The 20,664-nt window shown below is 26.4% G+C and overlaps 11 protein-coding genes and 2 non-coding genes across 13 annotated transcripts; 7 read left to right on the top strand and 6 right to left on the bottom strand.

Moving 5' to 3' along the window:
• Positions 1 to 23: 23 nt before the first annotated feature.
• On the bottom strand, positions 24 to 1,175 carry T552_03118 (hypothetical protein). Its single transcript, XM_018371633.1, has 8 exons — positions 1,127 to 1,175; positions 1,037 to 1,084; positions 978 to 995; positions 840 to 934; positions 714 to 795; positions 519 to 674; positions 293 to 474; positions 24 to 243 (listed from the first exon to the last, which is right to left on the bottom strand). Exons 1-8 carry the CDS (start codon positions 1,134 to 1,136, stop codon positions 70 to 72), a joined length of 765 nt encoding a protein of 254 aa, XP_018224425.1. The 5' UTR covers positions 1,137 to 1,175; the 3' UTR covers positions 24 to 69.
• On the top strand, positions 1,176 to 2,390 carry T552_03117 (hypothetical protein). The gene is made up of 4 exons (XM_018371632.1): positions 1,176 to 1,878; positions 1,926 to 2,023; positions 2,067 to 2,158; positions 2,201 to 2,390. The coding sequence occupies exons 1-4, from the start codon at positions 1,222 to 1,224 to the stop codon at positions 2,362 to 2,364; spliced, it is 1,011 nt and encodes a 336-aa protein (XP_018224424.1). The 5' UTR covers positions 1,176 to 1,221; the 3' UTR covers positions 2,365 to 2,390.
• Positions 2,391 to 2,491: 101 nt separating this feature from the next.
• Positions 2,492 to 2,949, bottom strand: T552_03116 (hypothetical protein). The gene is made up of 2 exons (XM_018371631.1): positions 2,805 to 2,949; positions 2,492 to 2,751 (listed from the first exon to the last, which is right to left on the bottom strand). Exons 1-2 carry the CDS (start codon positions 2,902 to 2,904, stop codon positions 2,537 to 2,539), a joined length of 315 nt encoding a protein of 104 aa, XP_018224423.1. The 5' UTR covers positions 2,905 to 2,949; the 3' UTR covers positions 2,492 to 2,536.
• A 211-nt stretch (positions 2,950 to 3,160) lies between these two features.
• Positions 3,161 to 4,970, bottom strand: T552_03115 (hypothetical protein). Its single transcript, XM_018371630.1, has 6 exons — positions 4,832 to 4,970; positions 4,549 to 4,773; positions 3,912 to 4,502; positions 3,616 to 3,864; positions 3,395 to 3,572; positions 3,161 to 3,350 (listed from the first exon to the last, which is right to left on the bottom strand). Exons 1-6 carry the CDS (start codon positions 4,922 to 4,924, stop codon positions 3,205 to 3,207), a joined length of 1,482 nt encoding a protein of 493 aa, XP_018224422.1. The 5' UTR covers positions 4,925 to 4,970; the 3' UTR covers positions 3,161 to 3,204.
• Positions 4,971 to 5,264: 294 nt separating this feature from the next.
• T552_05044 lies at positions 5,265 to 5,379 on the bottom strand. Its single transcript has one exon. It is a non-coding gene; the product is annotated as a tRNA-Tyr (tRNA).
• A 235-nt stretch (positions 5,380 to 5,614) lies between these two features.
• On the top strand, positions 5,615 to 6,921 carry T552_03113 (ATPase GET3). The gene is made up of 6 exons (XM_018371629.1): positions 5,615 to 5,739; positions 5,789 to 5,970; positions 6,015 to 6,057; positions 6,103 to 6,510; positions 6,552 to 6,638; positions 6,691 to 6,921. Exons 1-6 carry the CDS (start codon positions 5,661 to 5,663, stop codon positions 6,873 to 6,875), a joined length of 984 nt encoding a protein of 327 aa, XP_018224421.1. The 5' UTR covers positions 5,615 to 5,660; the 3' UTR covers positions 6,876 to 6,921.
• Positions 6,922 to 7,121: 200 nt separating this feature from the next.
• On the bottom strand, positions 7,122 to 9,078 carry T552_03112 (hypothetical protein). Its single transcript, XM_018371628.1, has 4 exons — positions 8,977 to 9,078; positions 8,629 to 8,930; positions 7,778 to 8,583; positions 7,122 to 7,728 (listed from the first exon to the last, which is right to left on the bottom strand). Exons 1-4 carry the CDS (start codon positions 9,031 to 9,033, stop codon positions 7,166 to 7,168), a joined length of 1,728 nt encoding a protein of 575 aa, XP_018224420.1. The 5' UTR covers positions 9,034 to 9,078; the 3' UTR covers positions 7,122 to 7,165.
• A 305-nt stretch (positions 9,079 to 9,383) lies between these two features.
• Positions 9,384 to 9,836, top strand: T552_03111 (hypothetical protein; the record flags this gene model as incomplete). Its single annotated transcript, XM_018371627.1, has 2 exons — positions 9,384 to 9,493; positions 9,542 to 9,836. The coding sequence occupies 2 exons, from the start codon at positions 9,384 to 9,386 to the stop codon at positions 9,834 to 9,836; spliced, it is 405 nt and encodes a 134-aa protein (XP_018224419.1).
• A 193-nt stretch (positions 9,837 to 10,029) lies between these two features.
• Positions 10,030 to 10,998, top strand: T552_03110 (hypothetical protein). Its single transcript, XM_018371626.1, has 4 exons — positions 10,030 to 10,048; positions 10,095 to 10,391; positions 10,433 to 10,627; positions 10,673 to 10,998. Exons 2-4 carry the CDS (start codon positions 10,122 to 10,124, stop codon positions 10,955 to 10,957), a joined length of 750 nt encoding a protein of 249 aa, XP_018224418.1. The 5' UTR covers positions 10,030 to 10,048; positions 10,095 to 10,121; the 3' UTR covers positions 10,958 to 10,998.
• Positions 10,999 to 11,411: 413 nt separating this feature from the next.
• T552_03109 (hypothetical protein) lies at positions 11,412 to 13,289 on the bottom strand. Its single transcript, XM_018371625.1, has 4 exons — positions 13,076 to 13,289; positions 12,495 to 13,027; positions 11,895 to 12,444; positions 11,412 to 11,853 (listed from the first exon to the last, which is right to left on the bottom strand). Exons 2-4 carry the CDS (start codon positions 12,766 to 12,768, stop codon positions 11,451 to 11,453), a joined length of 1,227 nt encoding a protein of 408 aa, XP_018224417.1. The 5' UTR covers positions 12,769 to 13,027; positions 13,076 to 13,289; the 3' UTR covers positions 11,412 to 11,450.
• T552_03108 (hypothetical protein) lies at positions 12,767 to 13,525 on the top strand. Its single transcript, XM_018371624.1, has 2 exons — positions 12,767 to 12,845; positions 12,905 to 13,525. Exons 1-2 carry the CDS (start codon positions 12,812 to 12,814, stop codon positions 13,477 to 13,479), a joined length of 609 nt encoding a protein of 202 aa, XP_018224416.1. The 5' UTR covers positions 12,767 to 12,811; the 3' UTR covers positions 13,480 to 13,525.
• Positions 13,526 to 13,852: 327 nt separating this feature from the next.
• On the top strand, positions 13,853 to 13,942 carry T552_05043. The gene has a single exon. It is a non-coding gene; the product is annotated as a tRNA-Pro (tRNA).
• A 3,857-nt stretch (positions 13,943 to 17,799) lies between these two features.
• Positions 17,800 to 20,627, top strand: T552_03106 (hypothetical protein; the record flags this gene model as incomplete). The annotated part of the gene is made up of 9 exons (XM_018371623.1): positions 17,800 to 18,350; positions 18,399 to 18,453; positions 18,495 to 18,574; positions 18,618 to 18,771; positions 18,811 to 19,187; positions 19,230 to 19,330; positions 19,369 to 19,836; positions 19,880 to 20,395; positions 20,450 to 20,627. Exons 1-9 carry the CDS (start codon positions 17,820 to 17,822, stop codon positions 20,625 to 20,627), a joined length of 2,460 nt encoding a protein of 819 aa, XP_018224415.1. The 5' UTR covers positions 17,800 to 17,819.
• Positions 20,628 to 20,664: the final 37 nt, after the last annotated feature.

Below are 20,664 nucleotides of genomic sequence, written 5' to 3'. Positions count from 1 at the left end.
CTTTAGATAATCATTATTATAGCTATTATCTATGTTCAAAAAATGAAGACAATAAAAACTGCAGTATCATTAATCTTTTTCAGCAATAGATTGTAGCCGTTCATCAATTTCATCTGTAGTTAGAACCCTAAAAATATTTGAAGACTTAAGACCATCCTTATGAGGTGCACCAACAACTCCGATTTCAATTTCAGTAGCTTTTAAATCTATATTTAAAACAGAAGATAACGTATTAATAGCTAACTAAAAATAAAAATAAATAAATAAATAATTGATATTTAAAAAATATTACCTCAGTGATATCTTTCCATGACCCCTGAAACCCATCACACTTGAGCTTTTTTTCGAGATAATTAATAGCTTCTTGCTTTTTTGGACCAGATGCAGTAGCCTTATATCCTGCATAATATCCAGCAAGATCACACTTAAATATTTGTGGACCTTTTTCCTCGTCTATAGCAATAAATATAGATGCTAAACTATGAGATGGAATTAATGTTTAAATAAAAAATTCCTACAAATTCCAAGTGGACGCATTGCTGCTCTTTGTGTACAAACTTGACTAATGTTTGCAATACGTTTCGCCAAAACATCAACCGGAATTTCATACCCATATTTATATCTAAAGTCAGCTGCTTCAGAACGTGCCCTATTAACAGATGCACGCGCATCCGCTACAAGTATTAAAGATATTTTTTTAAGAAAAAAATTACCTATCTGGCCAGTTACAAGACACCCAATATTCTCCGTAATACGAAAAATATAGCTGACACTATCCTGATCAATAAGTTTATCCTATATTCATTATAAGACAGGAAAAATTCAAAATTATGTTATACAGGAACTTTTTTTTGAGAAATAAAAACTGCTGAATCCTTGCCTTTTATCGCCACCGATGTAATCCCCGTAGAGTTAACAGACTTAAAGGCATATTCTAATATATATCAAGCATATTACATTGAAAACAATGATCTTACCCACTTGATATAACCGGCCTACAATATTATTAAATTTATAATAAAAAAAAACTACTAACCTTCTGGAGAAAAAATAGTAATATGTCTATCATATCCTGTGCTAGTTCCTATTTATTTCAGCAATTATTAACTGATTTTCTTATTTCTACCCCTTGACATCTTGAATACGCACACGCAAGTATTTCTGATCGAGGGCTGAAATCTTTAAAATACCCAGCCCTTGTATCAAATTGTAACGTAAAAGATGTCTAGGCCTATTTACGCGTTTCTTCCATCAGGAAAGTCTACATCAATTAAGAGGAAAAGATTATTGGAGCCTGATTTGGCTAATAAACGAGTAAATGTCAATGAGAACCATAAAATTCGCGTGCCAATAAAAAATCAAAGTGAACACGTATATCAACAGAATGCATCAGTTATTAGATTATTTTCAGCACTTGATCAGGCTCTTGTTTATCATCATGCAATAAATAATGGGGAGGGAACAGCATCTTTTCATTATCTTCAACATTCTCTTGAAACGCAGGCTAAAAAATCTTTTACATTAGAATCTCTTGAAAGAATTGTAAGCGTTTGGCCGGAGTCATTTAAAATATTGCCCACGGTGATATTATTTAATGGTAAACGGATAGGAAGTCTTTCAATTGATTTTCCTACAAAGGAATTTAACTTAGCTGCACGTTTGAAACAATTTCGTTCTCGTCTTGAGTTATCGCCATCAATTACAGTAGATCTTAAAAAAATTATTCCAAAAAATGTTTCTTCAAACACTATTATTTGTCATCCAGAAAAAAAAAGACAAGCAATTCAAGAACCAGAAAAAAAGACTACGTCTACTTCTGATGCATCAATTGATTCTAGTAAAAGCCTGAAATATCGTCAAACTTCTTTGTTGGAACGGGTAAGTGTATATATGTTTTTATATGTTTTTATTAAATCGATATAAAGATTCGATTTAAGCATACTCAAAATACACGCACATCTCCTGCTTTTGAACAACTCAATGCTCTCCAAAAATTATCAAATATTGTCGAATGTTTATTTGTGTATGTCCCTATGTATTCTATTGCTGATTTCTCATATTTTAAGTTTATTGGCAACTTATCCTCGTAAATCTGCATTTTCTATGTCTGAAGTAGTTACAGCATTAACATCATCTCTTAAACATCCCTTATCTACTGGTATGTATTATAATTTTATTCTTCATATCTGATAAAATATAGCTGAAATACAGAAATTACTTACTATTTTAGTAAATACATTACCTAAATTCTGTCAGATTATTAAAATTAGCGATACACTTTCTGCTATAAAATTTTATCGAAATTATAAGTTAGCAGAGATAAAAAAGATCATTGAATCAAAGCAAATGGAACTTCAGGTATAAGTTTATCATCGTTTTAGAAAAGAAAGTTTTTTTATGATTATATTATAAAACAGTTTTTTCACTATGTATAATTCTATGAATATTGTATGAATATTATTTATTTATAATAAAAAAGTTATAATAAAAAGTTTATAATAAAATATACTAAAAAATATTCTACTAAATATGAAAATTATTTATGCTCAATATATTCTCTTATCCTATCCATTTTCGTATCTACTCGATCGATCAAATTATGAACTTTATCATATTTTTTTTCAATATTGTTAATCTGTTTTTTTCCAGTACGATATGCGTCTTTTATATGAGACGTAATATTGTCATAAACGTTTTCCGCTTTTCTTTCTAACTGTTCAAGTTTTCCCTGGGGTACATTTACATTATTATCTAAATTCATAAAAATATCAATTAAGCTTTATTTCGAAAAAAATTAAACCTACAATGATACATATAGTAATAAACAGCGGCAGCAGATCCAACGCCTACAAGCAATATAGAAAATGCCTTTTTATTAGGCGGCATAGAGAATAATGACGCCATTTTAGAAATTTATCATTTAAACTTTGTCAATAATATATATCAATAAATATATATAAATTATATTCGACTTATGAAATGACATACTTTTATAGTTCCATATTTTAAACATATTTTCCGAAAATATATATAAAATTTCTCTTTTAATAAAATATTATTTGATATGGTAAACGATTAAGATAAATCCGACGTTTTTTAAAAAACATCATATTTATCAATATATATACATATATATATATATATATATTAAACTGAATAAATCAAAACCTTTTTTATAAAAACAATATATAGAAATTATGACCCTTAATTTCCATGGAAAAGCATTTCAAGCATTCCATTACATGAACAAGCATCTTTACAATACTCGATTTGACGAGAAACATGTTTTGATAAACGTAATAAAAGACCCTGGATTAGGATAGAATGACCTAATGCGGCTCCATATATATCTATAACAAAATAAGTTTTTATTTAATAAAAAATATAAAAATACCAATAATTAACATAAGAACTTCGATAATTGTAAATACGTATCGAGGATTTGATAAATAACGAATAAGCCAACGTAGAATTGGTTCCAATGATATATCATCACGATTTTGTAAAGCTTGGTATAGTCCAGATCGATGTTTTAACTCCATAATTACAGTAAAAGTAACAAGAGGTGATTTCTAGAATTCAATTAGCCAAGAAATAAAAAAACATTAAATTTACATTTTCTAAAACCAAATCCAATGCATCTGCATAACGAAAAGATTTCAATGCCTTATCATATGGACGAAGAGTTTTTCTTTTTTTTTCTATAATTAAATTTTCATAATTCTGATTATTATTTTCATGAATCATTTGAGTATAAAACTGCTTCAATTTATTCCTATTTTGTGGAACAGACTTGGCTATTTGACGTGATCGAATAGATAACAAACCCGATACCATTCCAACAGCAAGATGTTTATTATCCGGCTAAATTAAGATTTAGATTCAGTTTTAATAAATAAATTTACAATTACAGATAATCCCATAGATAATATTGGTGCTGGATATTTAATATCATGTACATTTTTCCAATCTTTAATATCATATATTTTTACATGACCATCAAGTCCTCCACTAAGAATCCTGGAATTTTCATTATTTTTAGAAAGACATATAACACTTTTTTGGTGGTTCTGTATAATTTTTAAAGGCTTGTTTTTGCCTGATACCATATCCCAAACTTTAATAACTGGTCCACCTGCACTAAGAATCATTGAACCATCTTTTAAAGACAAAACAGCTTCGACACTTTTTCCATGGTTTAAATTCTTTATTTCATTTTTTTTTTCAGGCATTCTTATATCCCATAGACGAACTGTACCATCATAGCAACCACTTAAAACAACATGTGACATAGAAAGAAAATCTGCCGCTCTTACATAATCATTATTTCCTTGAAGTATACACGTCTCTGTTGATGTTGGTAAATCCCATATACGAATTGTTTTGTCATCAGATGCAGAAAGAAATGTGGTAAGACAATAAGGAGAAAATTTTGTTACATGAACAGGAAGTTTATGAGAATAGAGACTTCGTAAAATAGAACGAGATGCGATATCGAACAACTAAAAAATATTAGAATCTATTAAACCATTAAAATCTAATAAACACCTGAACAACTCCTGTACTGTTGCTAGCAATAAGAAGCTTTGAGTCTGCCCGTATTTCCCCTGAATATGCAACATCTTTGAATCTAGAAATCGTCTTTTTTACTGTTCGTGTCTGAGAAGAATAAATTTGTATACGTGCTGAACTAGTAACAGCAAAGTCATGAGGCTCTTTAGAACAAAAATGAATATGCGAGATAGATGCAATCTCTTTAATTGCAACTTTTGACTATTTAAATATCAATTCCATAAAAAAACATATTTATATTTATAAAACAAGTCATTACCTTAAATCCTTGCCAATACTTTTGTTCTGGTGTAACTGGTGATGGTCCAGCAGAGAATTTATTAGGTATAAGCCGTGGAGCAGGCGCTGCCATAAACTAATTATTTTTTCTTAAGATTATTGAGCGAGTAATCGATTTGTATTTCGATAAACCAAGGAGGCTTTAAACATATTATTCCTTAATAAATACATTTTTCATGTAACTTTTCCTTAGAATAACATATTAAAAAATTTGTTAAACACTTAATATTAATAAATTAAATAAATAAAACTTTAATACAATATTAAAGAAACACCATATATATATTAGATAAAACATTTTTACAGTATTCTTTGATTATTAATGTTAAAAAATATTTACTTTAACTAAAACCATATGTTTAAAGCAGTATTAAATAAAAGTATAATAAGTTTCCTTCCCATAAAAAACACAATCCGCTCTCCCGGAATCGAACCGGGGACCACTCGGTATCTTTAATATTTCATTTTCCAAGAAATACAAATTCGACTTTTACAGCCGAGGGCCATAACCAACTAGACCAAGAGCGGGAATCCGGAATATTATGAGAATATGTTTATTATAAACTATAAATTAATTCGTAATCTTAAGATTAGTAATTTAATTTATATAAATTAGTCTTTGGTATAGATTTTTCTAGACTAAAAACCTATCCATCAAAAATAAACTAGATTTTGTTAGATTCAATTGTATCTTTAAATTTTAATGTTGAATACAATTTAACATAGACTTATCGTTTTTAACCCTATCAAAACCATTTGAAATTTGTTACTTTTTTTAAAGATCTTAAGTAAAAGTATTAAAAAATATAATGTCATTGTTGGAAGAGCCACTTCCTCCTACATTACAAAATATCCTTGACCAGCGGTCACTAAAATGGATTTTTGTTGGTTAATACTTTTCTATATTTTTTTCTTACATTATGATTAATATTGATAGGCGGAAAAGGAGGAGTCGGGAAGACAACTACATCTTGTTCACTTGCTATTCAATTATCTAAAGTTCGCGAATCAGTCCTTTTAATTTCTACAGATCCTGCACATAATTTATCTGACGCTTTTGGTCAAAAATTTGGTAAAGATGCATGTAAAGTAAATGGATTTCATAATCTTTCTGCTATGGTTTTTGTAGTTAATTTTTATCTACTCAAGACTCATGTATTTAGGAAATTGATCCTAGTTCTTCAATTCAAGAAATGATTGAACAATGTATTTTTATTAAAACACATACGTTCTTACTCATCTAGTTTTTAGCTGAATTACAACCTAATAATCCTATTTCCGGTATGATGCAAGATTTGGCATTTTCTATTCCAGGCGTTGATGAGGCTATGGGATTTGCTGAAATTATGAAACAAGTAAAATCTATGGAATATTCTGTTTGTGTTTTTGATACTGCGCCAACTGGACATACTTTGCGTTTTTTATCTTTTCCTACAGTTCTTGAAAAAGCTCTTACTAAGATTTCGGGTCTTGGTTCACGATTTGGTCCTATGTTTAACCAAGTGAGTAGCATTATGGGTCTTAATGCCAATCAAGATGAAATGTTTAAAAAACTTGATCAAATGAGGACAACCATTGTAGAAGTAAATAATCAATTTAGAGATTCAGAGCTTACTACATTTGTTTCTGTGTGTATAAGTGAGTTTTTAAGTTTATATGGTAAAAAATACGAAAAATTTATACACTATTTAAATATGTAGAGATGGAACGTATGATCCAGGAGCTTACATCATATGAGATTGATACACATAATATTGTTGTGAATCAGCTTTTGTTAAATATCAAAGGTTAATCATTTATTGGAATTTAGATATTTAGAATTCATCTTAATCAAGCTAGGTTCTGATTGCCAACAATGTCTTTCACGTCATAAAATACAGCAAAAATACTTAGACCAAATTATGGAGCTTTATGAAGACTTCCATATAGTTAAACTCCCTCAAATTTCTACAGAAGTTAGAGGAGTCGAGGCTCTTAAAAAATTTTCAGAAATGCTTATTAAACCATATCAAGCATGTCATTGAATACAGTGATATATATACCAGTTAATTATATACTGAGAATTTCTAAATATAATATGGCACATAACTTTATTATTCACAAGTAGTTAAAAATAAATTTAACATATATATTAATTTAAATGACTGTTAATATATATTTAATTTTTGTATAGAAAACTTTCATATACACTCAATATCTTACTAAACTCATTTTATAATATACAAAATCACTAAAACCTTTATATCATTATTTTGTTTTTTTCTCTTATCATTTACTGATAATATTTTTCCTGCCTATAAAACATAGATATTCTCTATCCTTCATGCGGTCGTTTAAGTCCTTGCCTATGGGTAGATTCTGAATTTATTGAATAACTTTCAGAAGACAAAAACTGATGCTTTTTTTTTTTTATTGAATTTAATGATAAATTATTTTCAGTATTGGATTCCAGCGGTTTTGAATAGTATGGCGGAGGAGGAGGAACTTGTATAGGATATAATTCTTTTGACACCAATTTATTATTGAAAGAGTACGACTGATTAATAGATGAATTTAATATTTCCTTAGAAACTTCGGAGCTTTTAGGTATCTGAGTCATAAATTCCAAAGACGTAGATGTGTTGGCTATATATTGTTTATTTTCCGTAGAAAATTCATTTAATGATGTATGCATTTTTTCATTAGTATTAGGTAATAAAAAAGTAAGATTTTTAAAAATATTAGAAATAAAATTTTTATGACTTTGATATTTCTGAAGTTGTTGGTCTAATGCGACAATTAACGCATTTGCAATAGCTGCTGCATTTTGAGGGATTTTAGCATGAGGACCAAGTTGAGTTATAATATATCTTTGCAAAAAAACAATTGCTTGAACAACTATTTTTATATATAATTATATTTTCATTATATATTTGTTTTCACTTACTTTGTATTTTATTAGAATCATTATTATCGTTAACAGTATTAAAATATTCAGGATTTAATGCTAACTGACCATCTTGCATAATAACAATAGGAATTGAATCTGTTGAAGACCTTGAAGTTTCATCTGCCGTAATGGAAGGTGTTGTTGAATGTTGATAGGAAGAAACTATGCCTTTTCGATTTCGTTTATAAATACCATCCTCAAATTGACATTGATATTCAGAATTTATCATCCAAAAGGAACCCTTTCCTGGCTCGCCATCCTTTCTAGATACTTTCTTAAATGCTTTATTAAGAGATAAGCTATGTCGAATAGAATTCTGCCAGCCATTTTGGGCATATTTATAATATTTGTATGTATCAGTAATCCATTCATAAATATCAGAGAGTGTCATTTTTTTAGAAGGAGATGATAGAATAGCCTGTGCAATCAATGATGCATAGGATAAATTTGGCTTACTATGCTCCTTCATAGAAACGTTAAATGATTCAGTATGAGAAAGTAAAGATTCATCATGAAAAGTGCTGTTCACGGCATTCGATGCCTCATTATCCAAAACTTTTGAGGGTATTGATAGGATATCTGGTTCGTCCGTTTTAATAAGACCTATTTTCAAATTTATATTAGGACATGTTACGAGAGACTGGTCAGTTGAAACGCCATTTGAAAGTAAAGAGATATCCTGAGGAAATTCTAATTTTTCAATCCCTTGATTTTCTCTAATATTTCCGTTTTCAATATTCTCTTTTCCTGTAGATTTTGGAAGTAAAAATGTAAAAAGTACTTTACCAATTTGAATTTTTGTCCTATATATATTTAAAAAAAGACAAAATATAGATCAGAAAAAATACTTATCATATAATGGAATAGTTTGTCCGCATTCTACAAATTCTTCATTTATAAAGGCACCATTCTTGCCCATTACAAAAATTTCAAACCGTTGAGAAGTAAAGTCATAAAATAACTTTGCATGCTGACGAGAAATAGCTTTTGTAGATCCAATATGAACATCAACCTGATCCAGTTTATTTACCTTGCGTCCTATAATAACCTGTAATGTCTGAATATAAAAACTAAACGCTTCAAATTCTAATTTTGCATAAGCCTGTACATTTCGTGATTGTTGAGACTCTATGATGCTAGTATCTTCATTCTAAAAGACATTTAAAACATATGTTGCGTTCAGGAAAAATATAAACCTTTGTCATAATATCTAAAGAATTTTTACTCTGCATTTCAAATGTATTTATAGTCATTTTTCCTGCTTTCTAAAAAAAATATATGCAGAAATACATTCCAAAAAATAAAGTAAAATGACATGAAATAACCATTGTAGTATTCTAATTTTATTGTTTTTCTGCTTGTTTTTTAACTAGTTTTATAAAAATATAACGTATAATAAATTAAACGACTCGATTACACAGAGATTGTGAAATAGAAAAATTATAAAAAGGCACTTTTTAACAAATATATTAAAACTATATATATATATCAGCATGGGATTTCGTTTTTTTAGGTAAGGTAGATATATATTTTTAAGGGATGTTTATTAGTGCTAAAAGATTTAATACTAATGTTTGTATAGACATAATTATATTTGTATGTAATGCAGGAGGATGTAATTCGTGGGCCTATTGCCTCTAATATTGCTCTTCTTTCAGACATATACTCAGATGTATCTCTTTTTTGTGGGAAAAAAGTTCGACTTTTAGGATGGTAATTTTAAAAAATATTATTTTTAATTTTCGATTTATTTATATTTAGTGTTTCAGACTATGATCCAGTATCCTCAAGAGCTCTTATTTTCCACTCAACTTATGCGATTGAAGTGGATGTTTCATTTCTTCTTTCTAATTTACGGTTTGATATTGGTGACTGGGTTTTTGTTATAGGAATGATTGAACAAGTATCTATTAATATGTCATGGAAACGCTTTTCCCTCTCGAAACGTATGTGCATAATAGAGGGCTATATTTTAAAAGCTGTTCTTTTTTGGAGTGCAGGAAACATTGATGTTGATAAGTATGAGAGAGTTGTAAGAAAACGACTGGAAAATTAATTATGTAATAATTATATATAATATGGATATTTTGGATTTTTAATAATTATATTTTATATTTATATAATATATTTGTCAAATTATCGTTAAAAAATAATTACATATTCATGAATATTAGTCGGATAGAAAAAATTAATCCTGGTGACTGGACATATTTTTCAGAGGGAAACCGCAATATTATATTTAAATATACTGGAAATAATTCTTTTTTCGTAATTTATTTAAAAAAAATATATTATGAATTATTAATTTTCAAAGACAAATAAAGTTTTGAGAATAAAAAAAATGCACCATCCAGTTTCTACATTAGAAAATATCAATTTCATACAAAAAGTCGTAACTCCCCTCTTTCATAAACCTTTCGATCGTTATATATTAACTATTAAACCTATCATGTTGGAAAACGTTTCATTAGAAATTTTTAATATTCATCTTACTCAAAAAAACAGAAGAAAAAAAAAATACGAAAATACTTTATTAGACATTAACGAAACACATGCGATTTTATTAAGAGATTTATCTTCAGATTTTCCAAAAAGTACAATAGAATTTAAAGTTTGTTATATCCTATTATTTTACACATATTAAAATATTAGCCAAAATGGTTAAATCAATCAATTTTAGCGCCAAATGGTTGGAAATCATGTAGAACATGTGCTCTCAGAAGATTTCGTGGAGATCTTACGATAAACGGTATAAGATATTGTCCTTTAGATTTAGCATCAGGAAACAAAGCCAGAATTCAGAAATCCGTAAGAGCTATTTTAATAAAAAATCATATATATAATCAGGTTTGAAAATATAATATATTTCATGAAAAATATTTAAAAAAAAAGAATATAGAAACAAATTTAAGCCTTTATTTTCAACAATCACAGCTAATTGATCATTTAAAATATTTGCAAACAAATTCTTCTAGGACATTAAGCATGACTTTTTGTGATTGTACAATTTATGTTATTTTTTTACATGAGGAAATTTTCGATATAAAAATATTGGATTTAGATTGTAAGCCGGAAACAAAAGCCGAATATTGGGATAAAATGGAAGGGCAGCTAATCGACGAAAATTGGTATTTGGGACGAGGAATGATTGATAATGAAGAACCCTGTAGACTTTAATTTTTTGGAAACAACTAATATATTTATTAAAGTATTTTTAATAAAATTTTCTTTTAGTAGAGGGGCTTTATTTAGCTATAAAAATAAAAAAATATATTTCTGGTATCATATTATAATACTATCTAATTTATATCAATATTAAGTCCATAGTTTTAATTTGATCAATATAATATTCCATGATTCATAAATTAAAAAAATTATTTGAAATTCTATATATATATATATATATATGTATATATATATAATATATTTAGCATAAATACGTAGAATAAATATTCATATTAGAAATATTAATGTATATATTTTAGTATCCTAATTTATTAGTACATATTTATAAAAAAATAGACTATTATTATTATTAATAGCACTATATTAGAATTAAATTATGAAAATAAAAAAATATAAACAGGTATTAATTCAAATATAAATGAGATTCTATAAAAAATTTACTAAATAAGATTATATATTTAATTAATATTGCTAACTCTTTGAGTCATGCAGGAGGCAAAAATGCACCAAACAAAACAGCTTGAACCATGCCATATAGAACCCAAACTTTTATCCAATATATAGATTTATCCTTTTTTTTATTAGATACTTTATTTAAATAAAAACATGATCGAATATTTAATAAATAATTAGCTAACCACCAATATATGCCTGGTAAACAAGAAATCATTCTGGTAAATATTTGAATATGCATGACACATATACATAATATAGTCAATAATAATTGTGCAATATAATAAAGATCTAATTTTCTAGTAAATTTTTGAACTCTATTTTTATTCATTAAAGAATAAGTTCCTGATCTTATAGAAAGATAAATAGAAGGAAATGCTAATATAAAATTCGGAATCTGAGGCACCGTAAAATATTTAAAAAAGCCAATATTCCTATAACATTAGAATATTTCTTTATAAAACAATAAACTTGCCAATAATAACTTTGAACAAATGAGTATATAGAAGGAATTGTTTTGGAACACCAAATACGTTGTTTCTTTTGCCAGCAAAATTTAATATAAGCATGATATTGGATCCAAAAAAAACCAGTACAAACAATTATACTACAGATTCCAAATTTCACTATTTTAAAAAATAAATAGAATCTTGGAGATTTCAAGAACTTATATATATATATAAATACAGAGTTCAAGAAAAAAATGGACCAAAGAACACCATTACTTCTAATTGTTGATGCTATACACCATGTTAATGCTGCTAAAAAATTATAACCCTCTTCAAAAAAAAAGAAGCCAAGAAATGTGACAAACGAAAATAAACTTTCAGAATATCCAGCTGAAAGAAATATTCCAGAAGGGGATATTAGATAAAGAAGTGAAGTAACTATTGCTATATCTCGTGACTTATAAATTTTAAAAGTAAGATGGTAAAGAATAAAAATAGAAAAAAAGTGAAACAAATGCGAGATAATAATTGAAGCAAGTGCATAATTATAAAGGGATTTATCTAAAAATATGTTGTCTATATTTATGTCATAAAATAAGGAAATATATTTTTAGTTAAATAGAAACCTGTAAATAAACGAACAAGATAAGGAAACCCTGGACCAAATGCCCATTCTTGTTCAAATAATAATCCACGATGCGCTAATGTCACGAAATATATATTATCCCATCGTACTAATGATGTTATGATTCGTTGTAAAATATTTTTGGGTTGTTTTAAAACGAATGAAGTTGAAGTATCATAAACATTTAAAAAAGATGATAAAGTACAAACTAAAATAAAAATTGCTTTATATCCTAAAAAAATCAACGTTAAAAATAATAAATCTAGTAGTTTCATAATTATAAATTTTAAAATTCGACGATATTTTTAATTTTAAAAAATGGTAAATATATATATTCATGATTCTTTACCATGTAGGATGCCTATATAATTTTTATATAGTTTTATGTCAAGTTCTAATAAATCTATATAGATTATGACGGAAATTTATCTAAAAAAGAAAAAACAGAAATAGATATGCTTATTGCCGAAGAAGTTCCAGTGGATCAGCCTCTTCACCCATTAGTTTGCAAATATACTGAATGGAACCCGTCATCTATGTTAATTAAATCAGAGCTTGAACGTATAGAAAATGGTTATAAACTTGATGTTATTGATTTATCACGTTATACATCTTTTAAAGAGCCTGTAACATCCGATAAAAAATTATGGATCCATGCAATAAATAAGAGTTTAGTTGCATCAGAGTTTTTAAAAGGAAGAATCGAAAATCTTCGACTCTTAGAAGAATTTGGAAAAAATTCTTGGCTATTACATATCGAACAACTTGAACATTATTTACAACAACTAGAGACACATCTTTTAGATTTACAAGATGAAATATCCATATTGAACAAAGAAAGAAAAAAGTTTCAAACAGGAGATATGGGCCTTCAATTACAGAGATTGGAAAATGAATTTCGTCATTCTATTAGACGTATATTTGATGTAGAAGTTGCTAATTTTCTTTTAGAAAGAGAAATTCATAATTTCCAAAACAAAACATAAAAATATCTATAAATTAAGAATTTAATAAACCTGAAACAAATTGATTTCTAAAGCAATAAATTACTGAAAAAGTGAATATATTATAATATATAATTTTAAAAACATGTATAACTATCATTTTATTTAATTTTATTTATCTATATGAAATTTATAGATTATATTTAATAAAAATATATCATTCTAAACTCATGAATATTTATTAATAAAAGTATCTTTATTATTTTTTGTCATATATATAAGATATAGAACAAATTGCAGGAACACAATAGTTTATAATTGATATATTTAAAAAATATTAAATAAAAATATAAAATTAAACATATTTCATTTTAATAAATTCAAAAACAAATATTTCAGGATTCTATTATGGAATGGCTTGGTGGTCTAGTGGTATGATTCGCGCTTAGGGTATAGCCTAGGCATATTTTGCGCGAGGTCCCGGGTTCAAGCCCCGGCCAAGCCCTTTTATAGATAATATTAAAGCATGTATTTTTCTCTATATTACCTGAAATTCAAATCAAGCAGGCAATTTAGTTAGAAGATGTTGAATTAATGCCTGTTTTTATATAATAGTTTCAAAAATGAATATCCATACTTTTTTTTATAAAACATCAAAACTTAAATTTATAACAAAATATGAATAATCTAGAAAGTGAATTTTATATTAATCTTAATTATAATTTTTATTAAAATTTAAAATCGATTATAGCTTTAAATATCTTAAAGAAATTATTTAAAATACATTTAAACACGAAACATATAGAATATAAAGAATATTCTATATGATGGCTTTATTTAAATTTTTAAATTTATTTTTGATAATGATTTTATCGGGAAATTAAATATCTAAAACAAAAAAGATAAATGCCTCAGAAAATATCTAAATGAATAATATTAAAAACTAACACAATCTATTAAACAGTTTATTTTAATATAATATTAGAATTTTTTAAAGTTTTAAAATTTAATTTTTGTATATTTTTAAATATATAATATATAATAAACATAAAATTTCTTTTTTTCTATTATGTACAATTATAAAATCTTTTTTTTATTTTTATTATTTAAAGAAATATTTCAAAAGACGATATCTAACTTTTTTAGGATTTATTAATAAAAATGATATATTCAAATTCAAACGTTAGGAATTTTCAACTACACTTAACATGTCCAATTAGAAAATATTATATACAATAAAGATATTTTTTGTTTTTAATCATAAAAAAATTCGTTACTATAAACATGAAAAATATAAAAAGCACAACAAAAACTTTAATTTAACCAATATAATTTTAATTTTGATATTATGAAATATTATGTCTTTATGGAAAATGTATGTTATGAAATAAATACAAAATAATAAAATTATTTAGAGAATTTAACAATATCTTGAAAAATTATAATTAAAAAAACAGGACTTGCAAAACTTTCTTTAATATTAGCTAAAAACAATAGATTAATCTAGGAATGTTAATAGGGTATGTATAAGGTTTATTTTTAAAATAGGTTAAAAAAATGGAAAGATCTCAAGATAAATATTGAACATACAAGTGATGTCTTAGAAAATAAATATTACTTACTATTAAAATAATATTGTTTTTATAAACCAAACTGTATAAGTATATTGAAAAAAAGATGCAAAAAGTTTGACAATAAATATCTGATTATATAGTTCCTAATTTTTTTAATCTAAATCAAAACTAGAATAGTAAGAATAATAGATTTATATACTTTTTATAAAAAAGTAAAACTTTAATGCTATTAATCAACATGTTTAAGAAAATATATTTAATTAAATTTATAACTAAAATAAACTAGAAATTATTAAGTAATGTATAATTAATATTTTTTATTTAAATGTATAAAAATTTTAAAAGATTTATGATGAAAATAACAAAAAGCAATCAATAAAGAATGAATATAAAAAATTGCTTCTTTCAAGAAATAATTATTTAAATCATATTTTAAAAATATATTATTAATATTTATTATTATAATAAGAACTAAACATAATTAAAATTAAACTGTTTATCTTTTAATACATTATTTAGCTTATCTTTAAATATATATAGAAATACAAAAACATATCTAAAAAGGAGATTAGCAAAGAATAAAGTATTAAAAGTAAATAAGAACATTATATTTTAGTATTGCAATTTTGACCTTAAGAAATATGAAAAAAATATATAGAGAAATCTTAAAGATAATAAGTAACAATAAATATTTACTCTGTATCTATATTCAAGAGATTATTTCAAAAACATTTAGATTTATAAAAAAAATTATATTAAATATTTTAAAGAGGAAATGTTATACTTTAGAAAAAACATATTAAATCAGAAAAAATGTATTAGTATTTGGAATAAAATTTCATTTGTTTCTAAAACAGTATAATACATTTAATAGACATTATAAATATCTAAAAATCAAAAGAAAATTCAAATAGTAATTACTGCTTTAAAACTTTTATATTTTTAAGAATACAGCTGATTGTAAAGCTAAAAAAGAAACCTCATAGATTACCTGAAAAAGGGTGACTTAATTTTCTGTAGATTCTTTTGCATTTGTCATACAATATAATATTTAAATGTTTTTAAATACGCTATAGCACATTTAAAACTAACATTAAGAAATTTAAAATCATTGGTTAAGTTAGAGATAATACAAAAGACATAGAATACATCTTTCAATATGATAATTTAAGACATTGGCACTTAATTGTTTCTTAAAAATCTAGATAATGATAAAAATAGAACTTATGTATACTTTAGAATTAAAATTTATTAAAAACTGATAGTTTAAAAAGTAAGAAAAATAATCTACACAATGGGAAATTAAAAATTTATTAAACTTTATGCTTCGCATAAAAAATAAAGGTAAAAACTAAAAACACTAAAAAGCTTAAATGACAATTATATATGTCATTCTCGATTAAAAAATATAAATAAAAACAAAATTGAAAAATTGAAATATATGAAAAATAATGAAAATAAAAAATATAAATCTTATTTCAATTAGTTTGAGAGGTAACAACCAATGAAGAAAACATATATAACCTAAGTAGCATAAATACTGAAATATATTGTATCTATATAAAAATATAACTATATAAGATATACAATGAATTAAATTGAAGAAACGCAGAGAGAGGAAGAAGTCAAAGTCAATGAAGGAATAAAGATGAGAGTGCCAGAAATGATCAAAATAATATTCTTGGAAGTTATTGTTATGCGGATGTTGTAAAATAAATAAGAAAAATAGAACTGGAATAAAGTTTGAATATATCTATTATTTATATATAGTACAGGAAATTTAGAAGAATGATACATAAATTTTTAATGAAGAATTGAAAAATGAAGTTTTAATTATTTTAGCACGCAATCTTAGTCCAAGACTATGCTTTATACGGTAAAGTTTAGGCTTATCATAAAAAAGTTAGTAAACTCTTTGCTTATAATAAGAATAAATCTAAGTTTATCCTAGAAGAATAGGTAAACTATATTGTTTATTTTAAAAAACCTAGTAAACTTTATGATGAAAAAATTAACAAAATCTATTGCTTACCCTAAAAAACCAACAAAGTTTAAGTTTATTCCAAAAAAATTAATAAAATCTAAGATCATTATAAAAAAATTAATAAACTTCAAGTTTATTGCAAAAAAAACAACTAAACTTTATGATTATCTTAAAAACTAGTAAATTTGTTTATCGGAAATTAGTCTGTTGTTAGGGCGAGGCTAGTGGAGATTTGATAAAAATGATTTGGAAGGGGTTTGACTGGAGATTAAAAGGATGGTTCAATTTAAAAGTATTTTTATTAAAAGTAACCAATTATATAATGTTGAATTGATTTTTCATTAATTAAAACAAAAGACCAAAATTTTAAGATGTTTTTATTAATAGTAAAATCAGATCAATTTTTATTTAAAAATAATAAATTAAAATGAAATTAAAAAAATTTTGTTAAAAACAGTAGATAAGATCAAAGTTTAAAGAGGGCTTTTATTTAAAATAAAATATTAAATTAGTTTTAAAGAACGTTTTATTAAAAATAAAGGGTCAATGGAAACAAATTGATTTTTTATTAATAAAAAGGAGAGAAAAAATTATAAAGGGTGTTATTAAAGATAATAAATTAAATGAAAATAAATTAATCTTTTATTAGTAAAAACAAGAGGACAAAGATTAGAGGTCTTCTTGAAGATAAGGTTAGGGTTTAATCTGATTAAATATTTTTAATGCTAAAGTTAAACTTTAAAAAATCTAAGAATTTCTAACTAAAAAGTTAAGAAATTCTAATTAAAAACTTAGGATAAATAGTTTTTTCTTAACTTTTCGTCATGATCCTCAAGATATTCCTTACTCTTCTCTTATACTGGATCTATTTAGTTAGAGTAAGATGTGAAACGGAGCCAGTAGACTTTGAGAATAATGATTATTATCATTTTCATTTCTCAGAAGATGTTGATATTGAGGATTTTTCGCGGGCGTTAGGATTCAAATATCATGAGAAACTAGAATATCTGGATAACCAGCATATATTTTCTATAGAAAAGGGTGTTTTAGAAGACGAAATTAAAGAAAAAATTGAGAATTATTTTGGTTTAGAAAAAGGAAGAAATGCAATAGATGGGTTTAATAGTGACAAGCTTTTTTATTATGAGAAACAAAAGTTGGTCAAGCGAGAAAACAGGGGTGTGATAAGAGACGATATATATTTTGATAATGAAGGTCTTTATAATAGAAGGGTTGTCAAGAATGTTGTAAAAGATCCGACGGTAGATCTGCCGGTAAATCTAACACAGAAGTTAGAGAAAATTAAAAAAGAATTAGATATAAAGGACCCTCTTTTTGATAAACAATGGTATTTGGTATAGTTTATTCTTTTTTTTTTCTTTAAAATCTGATTTTTTAATTAGTTCAATACACAAAGACCTGGTGTAGATATAAATGTTGTAGATTTATGGTTAGAAGGTTTGATATTTGTGTTATTGATCGCCTTTTAATGATTTTAGGGATAAGGGGAAAAGGTATAACAGTTGCCATTGTAGATGATGGCTTAGATTATACTAACAAGGATTTGGCTCCAAATTATGTTTGAAAAACTATTATATAATCGCTATTTTAACTCTTTTCAGAATGCCAATGCTTCATATGATTTTAGTGATAAAATTCCTGATCCAAGACCTAAATTTTTTTATAACATACATGGTACTAGATGTGCAGGAGAAGTGGCAGCCGCCAAGAATACTCTGTGTGGGATTGGTGTTGCATATGAATCTAAGATTTCAGGTATTTTTCCTTGATTGGTACCAATCTAATATTCTTAAGGATTACGATTTATGTCTTCCTCTGTTACTGCTTCGGTTGAGGGAAGGGTTTTTACTTATAAATATGATGTTAACTATATTTATTCTTGTAGCTGGGGGCCTTCCGATATTGGAAATATAACTGAAGCTATTCCTTATTCTACATATTCTGCAATTATTAAAGGGATAAATGAAGGAAGGAATGGTCTTGGTTCTATATATGTTTTCGGATCAGGAAATGGTGGGTATTATGATAATTGTAATTACGATGGATACATAAATAGTCCATATACTATTACTATTGCTGCTGCAGATGCAGAAGAAGAAGATTTTTTCTTTTCAGAGCAATGTCCTTGCAGTCTAGCTTCTACATATTCTGGTGGGGAAAATGGATATATTGTAATCTTTTCTTTATTTTTTATAATAAATTTATCGTCATAGTATACTACGGATGTTAAGACAGAATGCACCTCTTTACATACTGGAACTTCTGCTTCTACACCGATTGCTGCGGGCATTATCGCTCTTGTTCTTTCAGTATGGTAAGAATATCATTAAAGTTATTTAACTGAAAAATTAGTCCTGATCTTACATGGCATGATATTCAAGCTTTGATTGTGGAGACAGCTATCCCGTTTAATTTGAAACATTCTGGATGGGAAAAACTTCCTTCTGGACGTTATTATAGTAATTATTTTGGTTTTGGGAAACTAGATGCATATGCAATGGTCAAAAAAGCAAAAACATTTAAAAAATTAAATCGTCAGACAGTGTTTTCAACTCCATTAATACGTGTTAATAAGAAATTTTCTGAAAACGATGGACATATCACAAGCACTTTTTATATTCATAGTGGATATCCTAAGCATTATAACTTTAAAAATTTGGAATATGTTTGTGTTTCATTTTGTTATACGCACGAATATAGAGGTCGTTTGGAGTTTAATATTACCAGCCCTGCTAAAGTTACTTCACATTTAGCACATAGACGTCCTATTGATAGAAATTCTGGCACTATTTATTGGACTTTTATGACTGTAAAGCATTGGTATTTTGTTTCGTTTTATGAAATAATAACTAATGATTTTTAGGGGAGAATCCATTGTAGGTAACTGGACTATTGATGTTGAAGATAGAAAGGATTCGGATCTAGATGGTGAAGTTTTTGATTGGCAACTTCATTTTTTCGGAGAGTCTTTTGATTCAAATAAAGTACCAGTTCTTTCATATCCTTTTATAACTAGATATCCAACTACTACGCCTCCACCAGATCCAGATGCTACACTTCCATCAACTCCAAGTTCTACATCTTCATCAAAACTGTCACCACCACCTACACCTCAACCAGAGCCAGAACCACAACCGGAACAGAAACCGACATCAATAGCTTCATCTACAACATCAACTAATTTAATTCCACCAGCTCCCACATCTTCATCAAGCAAAACTAAAACATCAACCACTCGAAAAGCTTCATCTACTAAAACTTCATCTACTACAAAAACCTCTACACGGCCATCTCCTACTAAGGGCACTTCTACTGGATCAGGTGCTTCTCATCTTTCATTCTTCGAAAAAAGGCATTTGTTACTTCAAATGATATTATTGTTATTCTTTTTCTTATTTTTGGGTTACTCTTTTTAACCTATAGGATTTTTAAGAAAACGGACATCTCACAGTGATAGATTTTCTATAACTGAAACTCTTAATAATAAATCTGATACAAATATATCTCAAGAAACTGAAAAGGCTACTATATTGAAAGAAATCGTTAATTCATTCAATATTAGTGATACTGCTGATTTTGATCTACATGTACAGTGTACTCTTTATATTTAAATAATTGATTTTAATTCTATTTATGTATATATTACTT

The sequence above is a fragment of the Pneumocystis carinii genome (genome assembly GCF_001477545.1).
Source record: "Pneumocystis carinii B80 chromosome Unknown supercont1.15, whole genome shotgun sequence".
Classification (NCBI taxonomy): domain Eukaryota; kingdom Fungi; phylum Ascomycota; class Pneumocystomycetes; order Pneumocystales; family Pneumocystaceae; genus Pneumocystis; species Pneumocystis carinii.
This window is presented reverse-complemented; position numbering and strand designations above follow the sequence as displayed.

Excerpts from the sequence above, each read along its gene's own strand:
- T552_03108 (XM_018371624.1), top strand. The coding sequence starts at position 12,812 with ATGGTAAATATATATATTCATGATTCTTTACCAT. Across the intron at positions 12,846-12,904 it reads TATTCATGATTCTTTACCAT|ATTATGACGGAAATTTATCT; the intron begins GTAGGATGCCTA and ends AAATCTATATAG.
- T552_03118 (XM_018371633.1), bottom strand. Across the intron at positions 796-839 it reads TTTCTCAAAAAAAAGTTCCT|GATAAACTTATTGATCAGGA; the intron begins GTATAACATAAT and ends TAATGAATATAG. Across the intron at positions 475-518 it reads AATGCGTCCACTTGGAATTT|CATCTATATTTATTGCTATA; the intron begins GTAGGAATTTTT and ends CTCATAGTTTAG.
- T552_03116 (XM_018371631.1), bottom strand. The coding sequence starts at position 2,904 with ATGGCGTCATTATTCTCTATGCCGCCTAATAAAAAGGCATTTTCTATA. Across the intron at positions 2,752-2,804 it reads TTATTACTATATGTATCATT|ATAATAATGTAAATGTACCC; the intron begins GTAGGTTTAATT and ends TTATGAATTTAG.
- T552_03110 (XM_018371626.1), top strand. The coding sequence starts at position 10,122 with ATGCACCATCCAGTTTCTACATTAGAAAATATCAATTTCATACAAAAA. Across the intron at positions 10,392-10,432 it reads AAAGTACAATAGAATTTAAA|CCAAAATGGTTAAATCAATC; the intron begins GTTTGTTATATC and ends TTAAAATATTAG. Across the intron at positions 10,628-10,672 it reads AAAATCATATATATAATCAG|AATATAGAAACAAATTTAAG; the intron begins GTTTGAAAATAT and ends TTAAAAAAAAAG.
- T552_03117 (XM_018371632.1), top strand. The coding sequence starts at position 1,222 with ATGTCTAGGCCTATTTACGCGTTTCTTCCATCAGGAAAGTCTACATCA. Across the intron at positions 2,024-2,066 it reads ATTGTCGAATGTTTATTTGT|TTTATTGGCAACTTATCCTC; the intron begins GTATGTCCCTAT and ends TCATATTTTAAG. Across the intron at positions 2,159-2,200 it reads TAAACATCCCTTATCTACTG|CTGAAATACAGAAATTACTT; the intron begins GTATGTATTATA and ends GATAAAATATAG.
- T552_03113 (XM_018371629.1), top strand. The coding sequence starts at position 5,661 with ATGTCATTGTTGGAAGAGCCACTTCCTCCTACATTACAAAATATCCTT. Across the intron at positions 5,740-5,788 it reads ACTAAAATGGATTTTTGTTG|GCGGAAAAGGAGGAGTCGGG; the intron begins GTTAATACTTTT and ends TAATATTGATAG. Across the intron at positions 6,511-6,551 it reads TGAGTTTTTAAGTTTATATG|AGATGGAACGTATGATCCAG; the intron begins GTAAAAAATACG and ends TTAAATATGTAG.
- T552_03115 (XM_018371630.1), bottom strand. The coding sequence starts at position 4,924 with ATGGCAGCGCCTGCTCCACGGCTTATACCTAATAAATTCTCTGCTGGA. Across the intron at positions 4,774-4,831 it reads AGTATTGGCAAGGATTTAAG|TCAAAAGTTGCAATTAAAGA; the intron begins GTAATGACTTGT and ends ATATTTAAATAG. Across the intron at positions 3,351-3,394 it reads AGTTCTTATGTTAATTATTG|ATATATATGGAGCCGCATTA; the intron begins GTATTTTTATAT and ends ATTTTGTTATAG.
- T552_03109 (XM_018371625.1), bottom strand. The coding sequence starts at position 12,768 with ATGAAACTACTAGATTTATTATTTTTAACGTTGATTTTTTTAGGATAT. Across the intron at positions 12,445-12,494 it reads TCTTGTTCGTTTATTTACAG|ACAACATATTTTTAGATAAA; the intron begins GTTTCTATTTAA and ends ACATAAATATAG. Across the intron at positions 11,854-11,894 it reads TTTGTTCAAAGTTATTATTG|GAATATTGGCTTTTTTAAAT; the intron begins GCAAGTTTATTG and ends CTAATGTTATAG.
- T552_03112 (XM_018371628.1), bottom strand. The coding sequence starts at position 9,033 with ATGACTATAAATACATTTGAAATGCAGAGTAAAAATTCTTTAGATATT. Across the intron at positions 8,931-8,976 it reads CTTTAGATATTATGACAAAG|AATGAAGATACTAGCATCAT; the intron begins GTTTATATTTTT and ends AATGTCTTTTAG. Across the intron at positions 8,584-8,628 it reads ACTATTCCATTATATGATAA|GACAAAAATTCAAATTGGTA; the intron begins GTATTTTTTCTG and ends AAATATATATAG.